We start from the raw sequence: 18,358 nt of genomic DNA, 5'->3' as shown, positions 1-18,358 counted from the left end.
CTCATGTGAAGTTGGTGGTGACCTCCACAAAATAAAGGAGGCAAAAACATTTTGATTTAAGTAAAAGCTTCAATTTAAGTTAGTTTGACGATACTTACATGAAAGGAAGGCTGCTGATCCTTGAGGCTGCAAGCGTAGAATGTTTTATATCTCTGGTGATCATGGTGTTTGGGGCAGTGATGGAGGGTTTCACCAATGAAAGACCCCTCCACCGCAAGATTTCTCATGTTCCCTGTGCCCATTGCCGCATGGCTAATTTAAGTACAAAATTGCATGGGAAACGAGATTTGCAACGGAAGCAGAAGTTACGACAACTTCCGATCCCACCATCAGGAATTCCATGGCACTCATAAGATTCTACCCACCATTTTGAAAGACACACTCAGCACATGGTTTACAAGGAACACATAGGCACACCAAAGGCCTGGACCTGAGATCATGTAGATGATGTAAATAAGTAAGGCAATAAATGGTGTTTGTGTTGAATTCAATAAAGCCTGCAGTTATCATTTAATGAAGAGTTAAGAACACAGTAGAACACTACAGTAACTTCAATGAGAAATCAGCAAAGAATCCAGAAAAATTGTGTTTGTAAATAACAAATTTTAGCGATTTATGCATTACTCTGCTGACCTTCCATCTGAAATAACAGCAGGAGATCAGAATAACCTACACAGAAATGCAAGGTGTCAATGTTCTCTTTTGCTGGGTATGATAGAAAATGTCAGTCGTTGCTTCTCTGATGGCTTATCCAGTGTATGGCTGAGACCAGGAATGATTTCAGGTTTGATCCCTGTCTGTTATCCCTGAATTAATTGCTCTATGCCAGGTAGGAGTAGGAATGCCACAAATTAGCCATGATATACCCCAGTTAAGAAGTGGAATATCGGCCAGATTGCAAATGATTTCTATCCATCGTCCTGTGTGGGAAATATCTACATATGAATGTCACCAGAGTACAGGACCAGGATGGACTGTTATGCACGATCTTGGTTGAGAAGCCTGTCAACATTCACAGTCAAGATTCACACATGAATAATTCTGGGAGTTAATCAGTACTTATCACTGCTAAGTGGGCTTGGGCTACAAGTAATATTGGGACACTAACTACTATGTTGTACTAGTATTTTCATCTCACATTTATGCTCAAATCACTAAAGGTGTGGCACAAAAATAGTAGAAATATAGTTGCTGAATGGAAAGAAGCTCGGACTGAATCAAAATATGACCAACGTGACAGTCCAATAGTGCAATAATGAGTCAGTCATAAGCAATAGGCCACATAGCATTACGATGCACAGTGATTCTCCTGTTTATAACTATGTAGTGACATGAGGTTAACTCCTCCGGGCAGCAGCAGATGCACTAGGGGTAGACGTAATGGCCTAGAAGTCTGATTGTGCTGCTCCCATTTTATGGAATTGCGACCCACCATATTGGATTGGGCGTCTCAATAGACGTCCACAGTGCGCACCAGAAATATTAAGCATCCTCACTATAAAATAAAGGTTGTTATTTTATTTATTTAATTTTTATTTAGAGATACAGCACTGAAACAGGCCCTTCGGCCCACCGAGTCTGTGCCGACCAACAACCACCCATTTATACTAATCCTATATTAATCCCATATTCCCTACCACATCCCCACCATTCTTCTACCACCTAACTTCACTAGGGGCAATTTATAATGGCCAGTTTACCTATCAACCTGCAAGTCTTTGGCTGTGGGAGGAAACTGGAGCATCCGGCGGAAACCCACACGATCACAGGGAGAACTTGCAATCTCTGCGCAGGCAGTACCCAGAACTGAACCCGGGTCGCTGGAGCTGTGAGGCTGCGGTGCTAATCACTGTGCCACCCCTAAGATCCTTTTAGGAAATTGGTCTATCCCAGTGTCTGACCATCATGTGATTAAGTTGGTCATCAAATCATGACGCTAACTAATAGTATGGACCTTGCAGGAACATTATTTAAAGGGCTCATCCACTTCATTCAGGTTGTTGCTCGTGTGTCCTCTTCGGCTGCTTGTTAACTTGATGGCCTTTTTTGACTATTTCACTGCTCCACAAATGATCTGACTTCTGGGAACAACATTGTTCTAGTGCTGGATTGCTTCATCTGCCTTTGACAAAGGGTTTATTCTAGTCTTGAGAGGTCTGATAGGTCTGCCTTTGGAAGGGGGGCAGTGCAGTGAAGAAGATGAGAGCGGGAGCAACTAGAAAAGGGAGCAGGAGGGTAGTCGCAGGATGTTACACCCACATCAGGGGCTGCAATTTATTATGGCAACGGGGGTCCTGGTGGCAGGCTGGAAGATGGGGGAAGACCCTGCCTCAGCCCTCCGTCACACCCCATAAAGTCATTTGACAGTGGGAAGGCAATTAGTTGCCAACCGTTGCAGATGCCGTCCCATTAAGGGCCAATCGGAAGGCCAGCAGCTCTGCAGTACCGGCAGCACCACTGGGAGCAATGGCCACTGCCGTTACCGTCGAGCTTCCTGCAGGACCAAGGAGATCAGAGACTCCGGGAGGGGTAAATGGGGTTGGGGTTGCCAAGGCCATTCCGGCAGGCCGCAGCAACGGGGTGGGTGTAGGGGTGGTTGGTGAGATTAAGGGGTTGTCTTCCGGGGGGGAGGGGGGGGGGAAGGGGCCGGCAATCACTGCTGAGGGGACTCTCCGAGAGCCCTGGATTGCTCCCAAAAGAAGGGACCCACCCAACCAAGCTCACTGAGCAATCTAGGAGGTGCTTCTGCTTCACCATAGAGGCTGTCACTGAGCTATGTCAGCTGCTGCAACTATAACTGGAGCCCTAAAGCAGAGCACGGACAACACTGCCTGTGACTATCAAGGTCATTGTAGACCTCAACCTTTCTATCAAGGGGTGCTCGCAGGCTGCAGCAGGTAACAGCAGCAACATTTGTACACTGATGTACTAGAGAGGTCACTGAGGCTCTCTACATCAGGAAGAGCACATACATCACATTCCCATGGACAAAGCAAAGCAGGATGAGACAGCAGTAGGCTTTACACACATTGCAGGCTTCACTAGGTGGAAGTTGCCAGAGGCTGCACTCACATTGCCTTGCATGCACCCATCATCAGCCCAACATCTTTCCCAACAGAAAGGGATACTACTCCCTGAATGTGGAGCTTGTTTATCACCACAGGCAGCACATAACCCACATCTACAGCTGGTTTCCTGGCACAATCATGTTTCCTTCATTCAGCGTCATTCCTCTCGGCTGCCTTTATTTCAACAAAACCTTTGGGGCACAGGCTGGCTACTCACCAAGGGATTTCCCCACACGATAAGGCTCATGAGTCCTATCAGGAGCCCAGGCACAGACATATAGCATGCCTGTAATGAACGCCATGTCGTCACCAAGAGTATCATCAGGACCACCATTCGGGAGGATCTCTGCAGTATACCCCAGACCATGTTTCCAGATTTGTGTTTGTTTGCTGCATGTTGCATGACTTCACTATACTGAGTGACCATTCGTTGACACTGCAAGGGCAGCAAAAAGTGGAGAAGGAGGAAGATCTGGAGCAGCATTGACCATCAGTAGCACTAGCTGCCAGACTTCCTATAGAACAACTGACTTAAGAACACTTCAGCTGAACCATGTTTCCTCTCCCCAACACACCAACAGTCTAGCTATCCTTATAACTACTGTCCTTACAACCCCCAGCTGATTGCCCTCCTGCATTCCAACCCCATGGGTCTTGCGCTCACTTGTCTATATCTTCAAAACCAGTCAGAGATGCTTGTTCCACACACACACACAAACAGGCACACAGCAAATAAGCAGTGTATTACTGCCTGCAAGTTCGGTACATGTTAACGAGGTCCCAGTACAGATTTCACATGGTCCCTGCACCCATATGAACAGGCATGCCATACCCGTGTGCCTGCTTTTGGGTGCAAACAAGTGATTAGGCCAATGTGTGATTAACAAAATTATACTGGCTTCATAAACTGAGCAAAACTCAGAGCAGGACAACAGATTTTCAGGCACAAATGCAATGGATGACATAATGCACAAGTGGTTACACATCTATAGCGAAGCTCCAAATTTTTAAAGAAATCTGAACCTCCAAATTATCTGGCCAGTAGAAATGCAGCAAAATTATTCAATGCATCCAATTTTCTATTGCCAAGTTAGATATAACAATTATCTACAATCATTTTTTTTCTGCCACCAAGTAATATTTAAGTTAAACCAGTAGTCATCTGTACTGGAACTGGGAACAGGAATAGTAAGATTGCAGGTTCAGCATTTCAAGCAGCACCATATCCCTAGTGCACTGGAATGGAGATTCTTTTTGAATATTTACCAGTTGATTATAACTAATTTTCTCTAGTCAATGAAGTACAGAACATGAAGCTGGTGCAATTCTGAGTGCTGGTGTACTCAAGTTCATGATGAAGAAAACAGAAACCAGATTATTAATGTAGCAACTGTAGCATTAACAGGATTTTCTAGTCTTCCACAATTTTCAACAGTCCCAGCCTTAGTGTGCAGTTTAAAGAATGCTAGATTGTCACAAATCACATACACCATATATGTATAAAGGTATTTCCAAACAAGGTAGACTATTCTCAATTGTTTGAAAATTAATGTTCAACTTCATCTAATCAGGCTACTAATATTCAAGCACTGATTAAATATTAATTTTAGATGGCATTTAAAAGTCAAGACTCGTGATCCTTCAGCATGTCAGATTTGTATCAAGTATCACAGGGCCCAGTACTACATTGATGCCACTACCAACTGCAAGATATCATTAGACAAGGTGTTTTGTGTATGGATATTATTCTGGAATAGACTTCACAAAATGAAAATGTGTACTGATTGAAGAAGTAAAGTGTATTGATTGGAAAGATATACATTAGAGATGAGTTAAGGCTTGAAGGCATGATTATTTTACATATAACAGTTTAATGCACCACATATACTCACCAACTTTATTGCAGGTTTTGAATAATGTACATCACCTATCTTTCAAAGCTGCAGCATCTTGTTGAGTAACCTTCACCGTTCATGGGTGTATACTACAGTATATTTTACAGAACCCACCTCCATTAGCTAACAGGTTTTCTTGAGCTTTATCCTTGGAATCCTCCATAATATCTGCTGTGTACTGTGCCAGCTTCTTTACGATGCTTAGATCAAAACACACAAACAGAGCCAACTCTGAGTAACTGGCAGTAAACATGGTAAGAAATCATTTGAAACAAACATTTAAATTAGTGAAAGAATAGATCCCTGCAGAAAATGAACTGCCATTGAAAATACACTTAATCATTTGACATGAAGTGTGCTGGTGCTAATAGGCTTCATCCTGAACTTTCCCTTTAATATCATCCACCCGCCCCTGCCAACCGCATCCGCACCCCCGCCCCCCCCCACCGCCCCCCCCACCCCGCAAAGCCACACATCAGTCCCAAAGGCAAGAGAGATAAACCTGGCAATTACAGGTCAGACTGCCTAACATTGGTGGTGTGGAAATTTTTGGAGGCAATAATCTGAGACAAAAATTAATTGTCACTTGGAAAAATATGGGTTAATAAATGACAGCATGGATTTATTAAACCATATATCATGTTTGACTAACTTGATCAAGTTCCTTGATAAAAGGAGAGATTTGATATATAAATGGATTTTCAAAATGAGTTGATAAAGTACCATATAAATGACATGTTAGCAAAACTGAAGCAAATGGAATTAAAGGGGCAGTGGTAGCATGGATACAAAATTGGCTGAGACAGAAAGCAAAAAGTAGTCGTGGGTTTTTCAGACTGACAGGTAGTATAAATTGCTGTCCTCCCAGGGCTTGGTATTAGGACCACTAACTTTTTTTTGATATGTACTAATGACCTGTACTTGGATGTACAGGGCATCATTTCAAAGTTTGCAGATGACATGAAGCTCAAAAATGTAGTAAACAGGGAGGAGGATAGTAGCTGACTTCAGGAGGACAGAGACAGACTGGTGAAATGGGTAGACATGTGACAGATGCAATTTAATTTTAAAAAAAGTGAGGTGATACATTTTGGTTGTTGGAATGAGGAGAGGCAATATCAACTAAATGGTACAATTTTAAAGTGGGTGCAGGAACAGAGAAACCTGCGAGTGTAGGCATACATTCCTTTGAAGATGGTAGGACAAAGTGAGAAGAAATGTATAAAATATATATAAAAAGGGAATATACAATGGATGGTAGGACGCTAGGAAGTACAGAGGGTCAGAGGGACCTTGGTGTACTTGTCCATAGATCACTGAAGGCAGCAGCACAGGTAGATAAGGTGGTTAGGAAGGCATATGGGATACTTGCCTTTATTAGCCGAGGCACAGAATATAAGAGCAGGGAGGTTATGATGGAGCTGTATAAAACACTAGTTAGGCCACAGCTGGAGTACTGTGTACAGTTCTGGTTGCCATGCTATAGGAAGGATGTGATTGCACTGGAGAGGGTGCAGAGGAGATACACTAGGATTTTTTTATTTTTAATTTTTTTTATTTTAGAGATACAGCACTGAAACAGGCCCTTCGGCCCACCGAATCTGTGCCGACCAACAACCACCCATTTATTCTAACCCTGCAGTAATCCCATATTCCCTATCACCTACCTACACTAGGGGCAATTTACAATGGCCAATTTACCTATCAACCTGCAAGTCTTTGGCTGTGGGAGGAAACCAGAGCACCCGGCGAAAACCCACGCAGTCACAGGAAGAACTTGCAAACACCGCACAGGCAGTACCCAGAATTGAACCCGGGTCCCTGGAGCTGTAAGGCTGCAGTGCTAACCACTGCGCCACTGTGCCGCCCCTTAGAGGACGTTGCCTGGGCTACAGCATTTCAGGTATGAAGAGAGAATGGATAGGCTAGGGTTGTTTTCCTTAGAGCAGAGAAGGCTGAGGGGGAACCTGATTGAGGTATACAAAATTATGAGGTGCATTAATAGGGTAGATAGGAAGAAACTTTTTCCCTTAGTGGAGGGGTCAATAACCAGGGGGCATAGATTTAAGGTAAAGGGCAGGAGGTTTAGAGGGGATTTGAGGAAATATTTTTTCACCCAGAGGGTGCTTGGAATCTGGAACACACTACCTGAAGGGATGATAGAGGCAGGAACCCTCACAACATTTAAGAAGTATTTAGATGAGCACTTGAAATGCCATAGCATACAAGGCTACAAGTGCTGGAAAATGGAATTAGAATAGATAGGTGCTTGATGGTCGGCGCGGACATGGTGGGCCGAAGGGCCTGTTTCTGTGCTGTATAACTCTATGGTTCGATGAATCACAGACCTGAAAGGTTAACTTTGCTTCTCTCTCCACAGATGCTGCCTGACCTGCTGAGTATTTCCAGCACTTTTTGTTTTGTTTCAGATTTCCAGCATCTGCAGTATTTTACTTTTATTACAGGGAAAGATTTTACCTCATTCAAAACCCACCCACTTACAGACATTTAAAATTGGGCCCAATGTTGTTTCCAGTGGCAGAAGGGGCAATAATCAGAGGACACAGAATTCAGGTAACTGGCAAAAGAACCAGAGCATTTTTTTAATGCAGCACTGCCTGAAAGGATGGTGGGAGGGGAAGCAGATTCAAGAAAAAAAGTCACAAGGGAATTGGATAAATACTTGAAGGGGAAATACTTGCAGGGGTATGGGAAAGATCAGGGGAGCGAGACTATTTGAATACTTCTGTCAAAGGGATGGCCTCCTTCTGTGCTAAATTGTTCTATGATTCTATACGCTGCCTCACTTCTGTAGATCTATCAAATTGATCTAAAGAAGCAAAACTCATTCAATGATAGCCCACAGTTTTGAATCATTGAAGCTAAAAGTTAAACTGGTGCATTTGTAAGAGGCCAACATTTTGCCACAACAGCTATTTACATTTTCAGCTTTCATTGAATCTTTTACAAACTATTACTGAGAGAGGGACAAAAGAAAAACTATTTTGCCTTTAGATGAGAGCATATTGGAATACAGGTCTTGAACTTAGAAAAACAAAACTTTTGCCAAAAACTTTAAAGAATCAAAGGTATGGAAGCAAATTTTAAAAAAATCCTATAAGAATGCACCAATTAAATGTGTTACTTATTCAAAACATGGAGCACACATAGTTAAAAAGATCATTCCTAAACACTAAAGTAATACTTGGATAATTTCAATGTTGTTAACAAAGCCATTGAAAAAGTACAACCAAATTTATAAGAACTTTAAAAATGGATCTGATTTTCATTTAACAAAACAGAAGAAAGCTATGGCCTATTGGTAGTCTCCACACCACCATTTCCTATGTATATTGCAATCTAATAATAACAGGATTAAAGTTCCTTAGTTATTCCGGTGGACTCATCGGAGGGTGCAAAATCCCCCAGGACCCGTTACACAGGGTTCGGGCCTTACTTGGCCAGTTGAATGGAATCATTTACAAGACAATGTGCAGATGTATCAGAGGGGCAGGACTAATGAGGGGTTTTCCCCCTAAACTGGCAGTTGTCACATCCTCCATATAACAAGGACCCAACTACTTGAGTGGAAAGAGTTGTACTAGCCTTCTGAAGGACAAAACAGATTGCAGATTGCATTGAGTGTGGAGATTCCAGTTTGGTGAGTGGCGAGTTTGGTGAAGTGGGGCGGAGGTGCTCCATTTTTCTACCTTTTTTTCCTACTTTTTTAACCCTCCAGTATTTGGTTCCTGCTTCGGTGCAGAGGAAGGAGCTGGTTGGTGAGTACCTGGTAAGCTTTTCTACTTCTAATAAATAGTCTGTAAAGTTAAGGTATGGCAGGGCAGCTCTGCCAATTGGAATGTGGGAAGTCATGGGCACACCACGTGCCCCAGACAAACACATCTGCAGGAAATGTCACCGGCTGCAGAAGCTTGAGCGCTGGGTTTCAGAACTTGAGCGGCGGCTGGAGTCACCGTTGTGCATCCGCGAGGCAGAGGACTATGCGGATAGCACATTTAGGGAAGTGGTCACACCATAGGTTAGGAGCATGCAGGCAAATAGGGAATGGGTGACTGCCAGGCAGTATAAGAGAACCAGGCAGGTAGTGCAGGAGTTCCCTGATATAATCTCACTCGCTAATCAGTTTTCCATTTTGGATACTGGTGAGAGTGATGGATCCTCAGAGGAGTGCAGTCAGAGCCAAGTTTGTGACACCACAGGTGGCTCAGCTGCACAGGAGGAGAGGAAGAGGAGTGGAAAAGCAGTAGTTAAAAGAGGATTATTTAGTTAGGGGAACAGACAGGCATTTCTGCGGCAGCAAACGTGACTCCACGGTGGTGTGTTGCCTCCCTGGTGCCAGGTCAAGGATGTCAGGGAGCGGCTACTGGACATTCTTCTGGGGGAGGGTGAACAGCCAGAGGTCATGGTCCACATTGGTACCAATACATTGGTAAGAAGTGGGAATTAGGTCCTGAAAGCAGATTTTAGGGAACTAGGAAGATTAAAAAGCACAACTTCAAAAGCAATAATCTCAGGATTACTCCCAGTCCCACATGCAAGTGAGCATAAGAAGAGGAGAATTGAGTGATTGAACATGTGGCTGGAGAACAGGTGTAGGAGGGAGGGCATCAGATTTCTGAAACATTGGGATCAGGTCTGGGACAGGTGAGACCTGTACAAGATGGACGGGTTGCATCTTAACAGGACTGGGATGAATATCCTGCAGGGAGATTTGCTAGTGCTGTTGGGGAGGGTTTAAACTAACTTGTCAGGGGGATGGGAACCTGAGAGGGAGCTCAGGTTGGAGGGAAGCAAAACTGATAACTTGTCAGGGGTGTGGGAACCAGGAGCAAGTATGAGAGAGAAATATCAAAGTGCACAGAATACTGGGAGAGATAGATAGCACTAGAGCAAGGAACAGCAAGTTATTAGGTGGGGTCAGAATAAGGAAGAAAGTAATAAAGTCTGAATCAGGGTTAATGTGCATGTATGTGAATGCACAGAGTGCGGTTAATAAGACTGGTGAGGTACAGGCGCAGATTGTCATGTGGAAATATGATGCTGTGGCTATAACAGAGACCAGGCTCAAAGAAGGGCAAGCCTGGGTGTTACATATTCTTGCAGACAAGGTGTTCAGGAAAGATAGGAAAGGGAAAAAGGGGGGAGGGGTGGCAGTATTGATTAAGGAGAGCGTTGCAGTGCTGGAGAAAACATATGTCCCAGAGGGGTCAAGGACACAACCAATTTGGCTAGAGCTAAGGAACAAAAAAGATCCGGTTACATTGCTCGGTGTCTATAGGCCACAAGCTAGTGGAAAGGACGTGGAGGAAGAAATTTGCAAGGAAGTTACAGAGAGGTGCAAAAATTATAGGGTAGTTATAATGGGGGACTTTAATTATCCAAACATAGACTAGGATAATAGTAGTGTAAAGGACAGTGAGGGGCAAGAGTTCCTAGAGTGTGTTCAGGAAAATTTTCTATAACAGTATGTAGCTAGTCCAACAAGAAAGGAGGCACTGCTCGACCTGGTTCTTGGGAATGAAGTGTGCCAAATGGATCAAGTATCAGTAGGAGAGCATTAGGGGATAGCGATCATTGTATCATAAGGTTTAGGCTGACGATGGAAAAGGACAAAGAGCAATCCAGGATAAGAATAATTAACTGGGGGAAGGCCAATTTCAATGGGGTAAGAATGGAGCAGGGGTGAATAAATTGGTCAAAAGCTGGCAGGAAAACCAGTAGATGAACAATGGGCTACCTTCAAGGAAGAGATAGTTCGGGCACAGTCAAGGTATGTTCCCTTGAAGGGGAAAAGTAAGGCAAACAAATCCAGAGCTCCCTGGATGACAAAAGAGGTAGAGATTAAGATAAAGAAGAAAAAGTGTGCTTATGACAGATGCCAGGTAGAAGATACTATTGAGAATTAGGCTGAATATAGAAGGTCCAGAGGGGAAGTGAAAGAGTAAATAAGAGAAGCAAAGAGAGAGCATGAAAAGAGACTGGCAGCTAGCATTAAAAGAAATCCTGAAGTTTTCTATAGGCATATAAATAGTAAAAGGGTGGTAAAAAAAAAAAGAGTGGGGCTGATTAGGGACCTGAAAGGGGATATACACCTGGAGGCAGAAGGCATAGTTGAGGTATTAAAGTAATACTTTGTATCTGTCTTTACCAATGCAACCCAGGCAATGGTGAAAGAGGAAGTACGTCAGACACTAGAGGGGTTTAAAATTGATAAAGAGGAAGTATTAGATGGGCTGTTTGTATTTAAAGTGGATAAAGCACCAGGACCAGATGAGATGCATCCAAGGATACTGAAGGAAATAAGGATGGAGATCGCAGAGGCACTGGCCATAATTCTTCAGTCTTCCTTAGACTCGGGGGTGGTGCCGGAGGACTGGAGAATTGCAAACGTTGCACCCTTGTTCAAAAAAAGGTGCAAAGATAAGCCCAGTAACTACAGGCCAGTCAGTTTAACCTTGGTGGTGGGAAAACATCTAGCAAAAATAGTTCGGGACAAAATCAATAGTCACATGGACAAATGTGAGTTAATTAAGGAAAGCCAGCAAGGACAGAGTAGATAGAGAGAAACTGTTCCCACTCGTGAAAGGATCGAGAATGAGAGGGTACAGATTTAAAGTATTTGGTAAGAAAAGCAAAAGTGATATGAGGAAAAACTTTTGCTTGCAGCGAGTGGTTAAGATCTGGAATGTATTGCCTGAGAACGTGGTGGAGGCAGGTTCAATTGAAGTATTCAAAAGGGAATTACACAATTATATGAAGAGGAAGAATGTGCAGGGTTATGGGGAGAAGCTGGAGGAATGGAACTGAGGGAATTGCTCTTTGAGAGAGCCAGTGCGGACACGATGGGCCGAATGGTCTCCTACTACACAGTAACGATTCTGTGAATTGAGTCCCACTGGGAGGGAAGGAAGGTCCAAACTGGGATTGTAGCCTGAATTCCTGAAGATTGAAGTTTTTTTTTGGTTTATGAAATGGAGGCACCTGAGGCTGAAGTTCCCGGGTTCTATAGCAGGCACTCATACCCTCTTCCCCCAGACCTAGTAGCAAGGCCAGATTTCTAGGCAGTTTGGGACAGGATGACATCAAGATGGTCCCTTGTAGCTGCAATATGTATAGCACAGGAAACTGCTGAATAAAGCATCCTCTACTCTGGTCTGACACTGTGCTTTAGTCCCAATCTTAGAAGAGCATCACAGGCTCAAGGTGCTGAATAGCCTACTCATGTTTCTATGTTCCTAAGAGTGCCCCATTGCCCAACTTATGTTTTCAATTTCCACACAGTTATCCTTGTAGCCTCTCTGAATGAAAATTGCCATATTTAGTGCCACATTAGTCAAGTTAATAATCGGGATCTATGACAATCAAGAATTACTTGAAACTGCTCAAGCTCATTTCATGTAGGACCCTTACAGCTAGAGGAAGAAGATGATTTTTATTTCATCTGTCATGGTGGATTCAACCACAAGCACAAGGAAGGCCAGTTTGTCAGAAAGTGGTGATGTCAGGAATACTTCTTCACACAAAAGATAGTGAAAATCTGGAATTCTCTGCTCCAAATAGTTATTGAGGCTAGGCCAATTGAAAATTTCAAAACTGAGGTTGATAGATTTTTGTTAGCGGAGGATATTAAGGGTTACAGAACGAAGGCAGGTAGATGGAGTTAATATATGGGATCAACAATGATCTAACTGAATGCTGGAACAGACTTCGGGGCTAAATAGCCTACTCCTGTTCCTATGCTCCTAAATGCATTAACCCTCTGCACCAGCCAGATCCCCAGTATCATTTAAAATCCCTAAACAAATACACTTGAATTGCATTTAAACTCATGTTGTAAGGCAGATATTCTGATTCTAAAGAACCTGTACTTAATACACAATATTGTTGCAATATTTAGTGCTAGCAACAATTTGTTATTGTTCCATTTACGAAAGGAAAAACAGACTTCAAACTATATTCTGCTGCAGTAAGACTAATAACAGTCTTTAATCATGCAATGATCATAGCACATTTCTGGCTGCAATTATGTGCTGTGCATTTTACTATATTTATCTTCTACTAGCGTTCAGGATAATCATTACTAGAAAAGAAAACTCTTCACGTTAATCACCAACAAGTGAAATAAAATTAAACAGCTATTGCCTATATTTTGTGATGATGTAATACTGCTTACTACAAGACATACAGAAATCATAAATGCCAATATAAGACTGCTTTAACTGTATTTTTATCAAATATTTTTTTTTAAACTTGGCAGCATTCCAGATTCTATCAATCAATTGTGGTTGCTGCAGGTACTCCCATGCAAGTGAAACAAAATGTAACGACACCAGTAAGCCAGAATGCTGAAGACAGTGGATCTCTCCTGGAGTGCTATGAATGGACTGTTGCCTGCTGCCATAGTATAGCATGCTGTATCTGGTTTTCAATGGGATGGGAACCATGGTTTAATTTGTTGCAGAGGGCTTGGTAGCATACTGCTGTGATCTGATTAGATCATTGTGTATCAACTTGTTGCCTGAGTTGATTTATACATTTGGAGTTATTGTTGGAGGGCTTAAATGAATAACTTGCTGACTCAAAGTCAAGAATGCTACCTACTGAGTCAACATTGATCAAAGATCAAGTCTGACAGATTGATGGCTCAGTAATATATCTCAAGTATGTATAAACCCACTGTTATTGAAAACCTATTTTTTCCTTTTAATTGTAATTTTTTGGTTTGACAAAATATCTCAATTCTCTACATTCTTTATCCTCTGCAAATTTGTTAACAGGATAATAAATAAACTCATGTAGATTAACCCGGAATTATATTTCTACCTGGAACACATCTTTTTAAATTTATTTTAGATGTTGTATTTCTGGGTCACAGCATTTCAATATTTAGTTAAAGTTAAATATTGAAAGCCATGCTTAGAGATAAAAATGTTCTAAAGCCAGATTTATTACATGTTTAAGGCAAACTTTTATATTCTACTTTCCCAAGAAAAGCCACTGGATTTTAACATGGTCTGTCCCTTTAATTTTTATCATTATCCTTTTATACTTTTCATCCTTATGTCACCTTGCTGGGCTGGAGTGGTTCTGAGTTTGGCAGTCAGATAAAACCAGAGCCTTGCAGATCTCCGTTGCTATCAGTTTGGATAAATCTGCCTAAACCGAGTGAAATCTGCATTAGGTCGGTTTAGAACTAAGGAACAGTTACAACAGGAAACCAGTGTACGAACCAAACACTCTTTAACTCGTTCGTATACAGTAAATAATGTGTTTACCCTTCAACAAACGTATCAAGTTTTCCTAGTTCATCAGAGAGTCCAACCAATGAATCTAATGTCCCCACCTATGGGAAAAGAGAGAGCATCAGGATGTTTGTTACTTTTCATAATTAAACTGTTTGAAACACTGAAATAAGGCATCCAAAATAATCACATGATTATAGTGTAATCAAGTCATTTTTACAACATATACAATGAAAAAGTTTGAAACTGGAAATCAAGTAATGTATTGCTCACATGATGGAAAAGACAAATATAACCGAGCTGAAATAACCCTGCTCCATAAGATACTGAAGGGTTTGATAAACTGTATCCTTATTATCGTTACGTATCTGCTCGAAGGCAAGCCAAGAGACAGTGCCACAACTTCCAGTTTATGTTTATGGACAGGTTGTTTTGAAGAGGGGTAATTAGCAGGAACAGAAGTTACCTTGAGTTCGGGGATCGGGAATTTAAAATTATTCGACAAACTGGCTTTTTCAGTTACAGTGTTCATTCTTTCCCATATTTGTTGGTTCGATTTGTCTACAGGGGCCGAAATTAACCAGTATTCGCTCATGTTGTCCTGTGACGCTTTGGAACGCACTGCACCTGCTGAGTGTAAAAAAAAAGCTTTAGAAAAAAACTGACAGAATGAAAGGACATCAAAGTCATCATTTATGTGCAAACTATCTGCTACTCAATATCGACACGAAATTAATTGTTCAGGCTTCAACTTTAACTAGGGGACCAGACACCGGTTTCAATGGATCCTGTCTGACAATCAATCTTGGAATAGGAAAAAAACTTTTTTTTACCGCAAACTCGTAGGATTCATGACACTATCGATAATGGGGTTATTCGGTCGTTAATAAACATCTTCGACGCAGGACTCTTTTCACTGTATGAAAATCTGTTTAACAATCCACATATCTTGATTTATACTACTGTGCCATAAACTGACGAAGTTACAATACAAAATGCGAACAGTTCAATGATCACAAAAGTGCTCACTGTGCTTCAGCTTTTAAAGTGCACTGTAAAATAACACGATTAGCAAACTGCATATACATATATTCGCGAGTCTAAACAATTCATTTTACAAATAATTACACCTGTTAGAAGAATTAATTACACTGCGTATAGTAAAACGGAAAACTTCTCCAAACTTATTTTCTGCTCCGCACCAAAGGAGCAACAATCTCTTTATGGGAGCGAAATACTGTACTATACTCACTATCGTAGTTGTAGGGAGCCAGATCAGATCCGCCTTCCGCAATTCTTATTCTTTCTGTGCACTTTCATATATTTTTTTAATAAGAATTTCTGTTCTTAAGAGTTCGGTTATTGTATCCGTTATTGAAGCATTAAAAATGTTAAAATCAGTTGATTACGGCCTCCTGCCACAAATCAAATGCTGATTTACATATAAAAGTTAAAAATGAATTGTGAAATAAAAGAAACGTCATTCACATTACCTCAGAATTAGTGGACTTGGCAGTGCCCTGAAGATTTAAAAAAATCTCTTTGCCTCTCAATTTAGCAATCCCCTTGTCATTTCGTTCAGTTATCGCCGATAAGTAATTAATCAATAACTTTAATTGTATCACTAAGCGGGTGAGTGCTATCAATGAAAACCCCTCTCCTCTCCTGTCCTCTTTCTGAAGTTTCTTGCTGGTTTCCCTTTCCCTCTCCGCTCTGGAACCCGAGCGCTTCAGTGCAACAAAAAATGTTACAGGTGAGGCAGGAGGCTCATGTCCTTGTGCGCAGAACCGGCTGCGCAGCGCGCCCAGCTTTACATAATAAACCACACCCCCTTATTTGAATATTAGGAGGACGCCTGGTATTTGCATAACGCCTTTTCCGGTTGGCCTTTGAGCTGCGCGTCGGCTTGGTCTTGAATTGGGGGGTTAGCGGGTGACGTTCCACGAGCTGTTTGTGAAGCGCGTGGCAGGATTGAAATTATTTGTGAATGAGCGGCCGCTGACGAGATGCAGATCTCGAATGTGAATGATGTGAAGATTTACAACCTGAGTTGCGGCAGGTCGCTGCCGGAGGTGAGTGAATGGTGGGCTCGCGCGTGTTACCGGGGTGAGGGGATGCCGCCTCGGGTGTCCGGTGTCCAGTTGCCCCGGACAACGGGCCCGGATCCAGCGTGGTTGTCGAGGCGGCCCTGGGTGTCGGTCCCACACACCGGGGGCATCGGAGTGAGCGGCTGCACTGCGGCCTCGGCTGGAAATACTCAGCATCCCTGACCCGTCCAGTGAAGCTGGTTTTGGGTGATCAGCGCCTTGATGCCAGGAATGTTGGCTTGAGAGAGGATGCTGTCATTAGACTGCCTATCCTCACAATGAATGTGAAGGATTTTGTGGAGACAGCGTTGGTGGTATTTCTCCAGGTGCCTGCTGTAGATTGTCCAAGTCGCCCTAAGCATTTGGGAATACTGGGATCACTGCCGTCTGGCACACCATGGCCTTAATCCCTGGTTTGAGGTCTTGGTCCTTTTTATGTTTAGTGTACTGATAGCCCTGTTTTGTAGCTTCACTAGGTGGTACCTCATGCTAAGTTCTTGTTCAGTGTTAAAAATTATGCTTTGCAGCTAGATAATATAACACCAGCTCTGTGCAAAGCACTTGTTGCATAACCATGTCTAAGCTGTTTGGGAAAACCAATGATATCTGGTAGAAGAGTGCATAACTTTATTTCCCCTCCCCCACTTGCGGTTTGTGTTATTGTGAAGCCTGTCTCTTGATTGAATAGAAAGTTGTAACCCTGTTTGGCTACAGAGTAAACCAATATTTTCCTCTGGACCCAATGCACGAGAAAGCTAAGAGGAAGCCCTGCCGTATAGTACAATGCACCCTCTGCAACTTTGAAGAGCTCTAGCTGAGTTATCGGACTTCTGTGACCATGTCAGTGCTATTGGTGTTGCTACCATATAAACCAAAACCCTCTTGTGCCTGAGGACTCTGTAGAATCTTCAAGGTTTTCATACAATACTGACACTGGAGTAGCAGTGAGGAACCCTCATACACTAATTCTTCTGTTTGCAAAATGTTCTCATACAGTGTCATCACCTAGAGAACTGTCTGTTGTACACAGAAGTTTGAAGATGGAGGTTACTATCACTTGCTGGAGAATACATTAATTTGCCTGTTGCTACCTCAGTACAACATTCAAGTTTTTCAGTTATCCCACAAGGATAAATTTCATAATACCTGGACTATTTGTTATTGTTTGTCACTGAAGTGTTATGTCCTAACCAAAAGTCCTCTGACAGCTGATTTTAAGAAAAATACTGATTTACAAGGTGTACCTTGTGTATACAGTATAACAAAAAAGTTGCATTTATATATGATATGGAATGTTATAATAATGGTTTACAATGCTCCAAATACCAGGATCATTTAATTGTTTTTTTGAGTATAGCTTATTCTGCAGAGCCCCTGCACCTGTAAAGAGTACATTACCCATTAGTCACCTATGTGTATGCATTTGCTTTTACTAATACAGCACAAATCTCTAATATCTAAAGTTAAATTGAGAATGTTCCAACTTAACCATGCAGAAATAACTTGTGATATTACAATATGTCACTGCAGTCTTTCTATACAGCATAATTGAAAGGGCATGCATAACTCTGATATTTGCAGCACTCTGAAGTTATGTGACTGTCATTTTTTTATACACCACAATTTGTAATTGTCGCACAGCAGTATATGGATTACTGTATGCAGCAAATGCAATTTTTAAAAGTTTCAGAAATACTGGGTGAATTCCAATACATTTTATTAATTTAAATTTAGACTTATGAGGCAATGCATAGTTTATTAAAATGAAATTAAAAGTAGATCATGGTGAGATCAAAATCCACATTGAATTTTTCACTGCTGTGACAGCTCTGTAAGGGTGTTCCCTTGGAATCCAATTCTTTCGTGCCCCTGCATCTAAGTCTGCCAGGTACAAATTTGACTTACTCCAGTATGTCGATAGAGGGTACATAGTAAAATGATGGTTTACTGAGAAATAAAATGGCAAGTAGCACAATTGAACACCTGGCAGGCGGTCAGTTTTATGATTGCCATTAAACAAATAGTTTCATAAATTCCCACATTTG

The 18,358-nt window shown here is 42.0% G+C and overlaps 2 protein-coding genes across 8 annotated transcripts in view; one reads left to right on the top strand and one right to left on the bottom strand.

The window, feature by feature from the left end:
• LOC137356812 (V-type proton ATPase subunit C 1-B-like) overlaps positions 1-16,020 on the bottom strand; it is a 114,741-nt gene extending 98,721 nt beyond the window's left edge. For 3 of the 6 annotated variants that reach the window (XR_010971114.1, XM_068022608.1, XM_068022645.1), the window contains exons 1-4: positions 15,720-16,020; positions 14,693-14,856; positions 14,260-14,327; positions 5,078-5,163 (exon numbers count right to left, since the gene is read on the bottom strand). Coding sequence is in view for 5 of the 6 variants with exons in the window: in XM_068022608.1 (XP_067878709.1) it covers positions 5,078-5,163; positions 14,260-14,327; positions 14,693-14,821 (283 nt within the window). In the remaining variant the exon portion in view is untranslated. Of the gene's footprint in view, positions 1-5,077; positions 5,164-14,259; positions 14,328-14,692; positions 14,857-15,356; positions 15,429-15,478; positions 15,678-15,719 lie in introns of those variants that run through there. The other 3 variants (XM_068022617.1, XM_068022627.1, XM_068022636.1) reach the window with 3 other exon arrangements.
• A 95-nt stretch (positions 16,021-16,115) lies between these two features.
• The window catches only part of nol10 (nucleolar protein 10), a 73,186-nt gene continuing 70,943 nt past the window's right edge, over positions 16,116-18,358 (top strand). For both annotated transcript variants that reach the window (XM_068022587.1, XM_068022596.1), the window contains exon 1: positions 16,116-16,298. In XM_068022587.1, the coding sequence (XP_067878688.1) occupies positions 16,233-16,298 (66 nt within the window). In that variant the 5' untranslated portion in view covers positions 16,116-16,232. The remainder of the gene's footprint in view (positions 16,299-18,358) is intronic.

This window comes from Heterodontus francisci, chromosome 3 (genome assembly GCF_036365525.1).
Source record: "Heterodontus francisci isolate sHetFra1 chromosome 3, sHetFra1.hap1, whole genome shotgun sequence".
Lineage (NCBI taxonomy): Eukaryota > Metazoa > Chordata > Chondrichthyes > Heterodontiformes > Heterodontidae > Heterodontus > Heterodontus francisci.
This window is presented reverse-complemented; position numbering and strand designations above follow the sequence as displayed.